This window comes from Salvelinus sp. IW2-2015, linkage group LG33 (assembly GCF_002910315.2).
Source record: "Salvelinus sp. IW2-2015 linkage group LG33, ASM291031v2, whole genome shotgun sequence".
In the NCBI taxonomy this organism is placed as follows: Eukaryota; Metazoa; Chordata; class Actinopteri; order Salmoniformes; family Salmonidae; genus Salvelinus; species Salvelinus sp. IW2-2015.
The window spans coordinates 9,826,757-9,831,662 of NC_036872.1; the positions used below are offsets into that span (position 1 = coordinate 9,826,757).

General features: G+C 40.7%; 1 protein-coding gene across 1 annotated transcript in view; it reads right to left on the bottom strand.

Annotated features, from left to right (window-relative positions):
- Nucleotides 1-4,341, bottom strand: part of LOC111958108 (annexin A1) — a 10,368-nt gene extending 6,027 nt beyond the window's left edge. The window contains exons 1-4 of the mRNA XM_023979291.2: nt 4,234-4,341; nt 3,456-3,527; nt 1,280-1,370; nt 172-266 (exon numbers count right to left, since the gene is read on the bottom strand). Coding sequence (XP_023835059.1) covers nt 172-266; nt 1,280-1,370; nt 3,456-3,515 — 246 coding nt within the window. The 5' untranslated portion in view covers nt 3,516-3,527; nt 4,234-4,341. The remainder of the gene's footprint in view (nt 1-171; nt 267-1,279; nt 1,371-3,455; nt 3,528-4,233) is intronic.
- Between the last annotated feature and the right edge of the window lie 565 nt (nt 4,342-4,906).

Below are 4,906 nucleotides of genomic sequence, written 5' to 3' on the forward strand. Positions count from 1 at the left end.
TGTGTGTGTGTGTGTGTGTGTGTGTGTGTGTGTGTGTTTTAGGCTGGAGTTTGCACGTTTTGCATCATTCCATCGGTCCTAAAGTGCAAACTCCACCCACCCGCCGCCAGCCGCACATGCTAAACCAAACACAACTAGTGTGTTGGTAAGTGTGCGTGTGTCACATCTTACCTTGCCTTTAGCGTTTTCGTAGGTAGCTTTGATCTGCTGTCTCTGGGCGTTGCTTCTCCTCACCAGCACATCAATGATGGTGTTCTCATCCACACCTGCATCACAAGATGGAGGGACTTGTTCAATAAGAAACACTGTTGCGTATGTTGCCTAATCCATGAGCCCTCATCCGTTTTTTTTACTAATACATGTGGCCCCGGCCTTACGGTGAGGCAACCCTGACTACTCACCAGCAACAAACAATGAAAAAACGGACCCAAAACTTTGACTTTGGGGGGGGGGGAATAGTTATGCACGCTCAAGTTTTCTGGTTTTGTTTTGTCTTATTTCTTGTTAGTTTCACAATAAAAAATATTTTGCATCATCAAAGTGGTAGGCATGTTGTGTAAATCAAATGATACAAACCCCCCCAAAATATATTTTAATTCCAGGTTGTAAGGCAACAAAATAGGAAAAATGCCAAGTGGGGTGAATACTTTCGCAAGCCAAGGTAGTATGCAACCCAGACTTGCCAAAAGCCCTGAGTGATGCCAACTTTCATGTAGGAATCAGGTCCTTTTCAGACCTGTTTCATCAGAACACAACTACACTGAAATCCTTTCAAGAGGCTCTGCAGTGAATTCAATGTGACAAGATCAATTACATATTCAAATTAGACACGTCATTTCCTCATTCACTTCCAAGGGGAGGATTATAGCTCAGCTCAATGAAGTTGAGATCCTTCTTGCAACAGCACAGTCCATCAAAGGCAAAATCTCCCATATCTATAGGCTCTTATCTGAGAATGTGGGCTCCTCCTTTACTCCTTTGAAAATAATCTGGGAAAGGACCTTTGTCTGACTAACAGTGATGAATTATGGGTGGATGTTTGCAACAGGGTATACTGCTCCTCTACTAACATGAAAATGAAAGAATCGAATTACAAATTTTTGTGCATATTATATTACACTCCAGTGAGACTCCATAGAATGAATACTTTAAAATACTTTAAATTTAAGAAAAAAAGTTTCCTGGTATGGGGACCTCCTGTCTACTTTCACCCGTAGCTATGTATCACACACGTGTACTTTGTTGAGAACATGCGTGTGTGTGTGTATGTCAATCTCACCCTTGGCCTTGATGGCCTTATCCAAGATGAGTACATCACCATCGACATTGAAATTTGGGTCAGGAGTCACAGTGCCCTGACTGGGTAAGGTCTGAGAAAGAGAGAGAGAGAAAGAGAACACTTAGCTGCCATGCAGTTAATTCACTTCTTATGGCTGCAGGGGCAGTATTGAGTAGCGTTGATGAAAGGTGCCCAGAGTAAACGGCCTGCTCCTCAGTCCCAGTTACTAATATATGCATATTATTATTGGTATTGGATAGAAAACACTCTAAAGTTTCTAAAGCTGTTTGAATTATCATATGGCAGGCAAAAACCTGAGAAGTTCCACTTCCTGTTTGGATTTTTTCTGGGGGTGCCATATTTTCAACCAAGCTCTCATTGAAAATACAGAGAGATATGGATGGGTTTTCACTTCCTACGGCTTCCACTAGATGTCAACAGTCAATAGAACTAAGTCTGATGACTCTAATATGAAGGGGGGGTCGAAGGAGACAGAAATTTGTAATCACTGCCATGAGGTGACCATGCATTCAACACGCGCGTTCACGTGAGAGGCAGCTCCGTTCCATCTCTCAATTGAAGTCGATGTAATTCTCCAGTTGGAACGTTATTCAAGATGTATGTTAACAACATTCTAAAGATTGATTCAGTACATCGTTTGACATGTTTCTACTGACTGTAACGGAACGTTTGGACATTTCGTCACGTTATAGTGGTCGCGCTTTGAGACTTTGGTTAGGGTGTTTGGTAAACAAGTCGAAAGTAGCTAATTTGACATAAATAACGGACATTAACGAACAAATCAAGCATTTATTGTGGACCTGGGATTCCTAGGACTGCATTCTGATGAATTCATCAAAGGTAAGGAAACATTTATCATGTATTTTCTGGTTTCTGTTGAGTCCAACATGGCGGCTAATTTGGCTATTCATCTGAGCTCCGTCTCAGATTATTGCATGGTTTATTTTTCCGTAAAGTTTTTTTGAAATCTGAAACAGCGGTTGCATTAAGGAGAGGTACAGTATATCTATAATTCCATGTGTATAACTTGTATTATCATCTATATTTATGATGAGTATTTCTGTTGAAACGATGTGGCTATGCAGTCACTTGATGTTTTTGCAACTAGTGAATCTAACGCCTCAATGTAAACTCAGATTTTTTGATATAAATATGAACTTAATCAAACAAAACATGCATGTATTGTGTAACATGAAGTCCTATGAGTGTCATCCGATGAAAATAATCGAAGGTTAGTGATTCATTTTATCTCTATTCTGGTTTTTGTGAAAGCTATCTTTAGCTGGAAAAAATGACTGTGGTTATTGTGGTTTTGTGGTGACCTAACATAATCGTTTGTAGTGCTTTCGCTGAAAAGCCTATTTGAAATCGGACACTTCGGTGGGATTAACAACAAGATTACATTTAAAATGATATAAGACACATGAATGTCTGAGGAATTGTAATTATGAGATTTCCGTTTTTTGAATTTGGCGCCCTGCACTTCGACTGGCTGTTGTCATATCGATCCCGTTAACGGGACTGCAGCCATAATTAATGAATACCTTCACAAAATCCAGAACAATAGTATAGAAGCAAAGGAAGGAACAGCACACACAGAGAATATGATAACAGGAGGAAAGAGTAGGAATTGTGCAGTTTCCCCCGGTTTCAACAGTTTCTGAAGGGAAGGGCTCCTACTCCTGAATTCCTTCTATGAGTCACAAGACTATCATTATTTTGTATCTCCGACTCTTTCTTTATCCTCAACAGCCATCACTTTTCTCTGTCCTCCCTCCCCGTCCTGTCTATCCGGCTACAAATGTACAAACACCGCCTGTAAGTCTTTCCACACATTTAAATATGTTTTACATTTTGTATTAAACCTTTATTTAACTAGGCAAGTCAGTTAAGAACAAATTCTTATTTACAATGACGGCCTACACCGGCCAAACCCGGATGTCGCTGGGCCAATTGTGCCCTGCCCTATGGGACTCCCAATCACGGCCGGTTCTGATACAGCCTGGATTCGAACAAGGGTGTCTGTAGTGACGCCTCTAGCACTGAGATTCAGTGCCTTAGACCGCTGCAACATTCGGGAGCCCATGCATACCACAAGAAGGGAAAAAAGAGCAGATTTAAGGCGTTCCCTCTAGAAAGTGGAGCAGAACCCTACCGAGTCATCGGGCTGGCCCAGATAGAAGATCTGCTTGAAGAAGGCTGCGATGAAGGACATGGTGATACGGGTCTGAAGAGAGAGGAATAGGGGGATTCAGTAATAACCACAGTATTAATAACATCCTTTGTATTGTACACCAAGGCCTTTTGCATTTCTGAGTGTTAAATGGAGAGATAAAAGGCTCTTTCTTTGTTTCCAGAATATGCTACAGTACAAGACCAGGGCACCATATTTGGTCAAATTACATTTTAGTAGACTCACCCCCAACACAACCTCCTTCAATGTGGTTCAAACATTTTGTTATTTTCCTATCACTGCCACTTACATAGGATAATCATAATTACATAGAGTAAAATTAAACATGTCTAGAACAAGTGGATTTAATTCATGTTTATGATGCTGCACAGATTATTTATTTGTCACTGCAGAACAAATTGCCCCCATCTATTTCACAATGGTATGGCAAGATCGGGTGTTGACCACACCTACAACAGGAATCATGTAGATCTCGCCCAAAACTTTAACCGTTTCATCACTTTTGCTCAATTAGTTCACAATGGGTTTCAAGACATGACAGGATCAGCTACATAAAATAATTAATCAAAATAATAATTAAATGTCACTACTACGCCCAGCCACACACACATATGGTAAAGCTCCTTGGTAACTGAGCTGTATTTAGAATGTAGGCTATTCATACAGCGGGAAGTTAAGTTTCCCAGTTTAACAAGGTTCAAACTCCCGAAAAATAGAGAAATTAACAAATGACTGTTACCTAGGTTCGCGGTGCTCAATTTCCAGGAGTAGGTTCAATGAAGGGACTGGGAAACTTCTTCAGACTGAGTTTGCAGGGGCATTGTGAAGTTGCGCTCATGTATTATATAGCTACACAATAAATCCCACCTAGCAACCGTGCATCCCACACTTGCTCTATGCTACCATTTGATTGGCACTTGCCATTTGATTGGCACCCAGGGTGGTGAAAGTGCATGGTGATCTTGATTCTCCTTTCTAGTAAATATCAAGGGTCTTATTCTGGTGACATGATGATCGATGCTTGACTGCCATTTGACAAATAAAAATATTCTCGCTCTTATCAATAATAATCTCATCATGTAGACTAGCCTACCGGCACAGCCTACCCCATGTGCACCACACAGAACGCACTGCAACTGCCTCTGCAATGCAATGCTATAAAAGCCAATCCCTTACAAAAAGCAGTGTTGAAACTGCAGTAAAGTGCAGTAACTGCAATCGACTGTGAAATTTTGGAAACATTCATTGCAGATTAACTGCAGCGTACTGCAGTTGAGCTGCAGTTATACTGCACTGTCACTGCAGTAACACTGCAAAAAGTTTTCTAAAAGTATTCCGACCCTTTCACTTTTTCAACATTTTGTTACCTTACAGCCTTATTCTAACATGGATTAAATCGTTTTTCCCCCAAA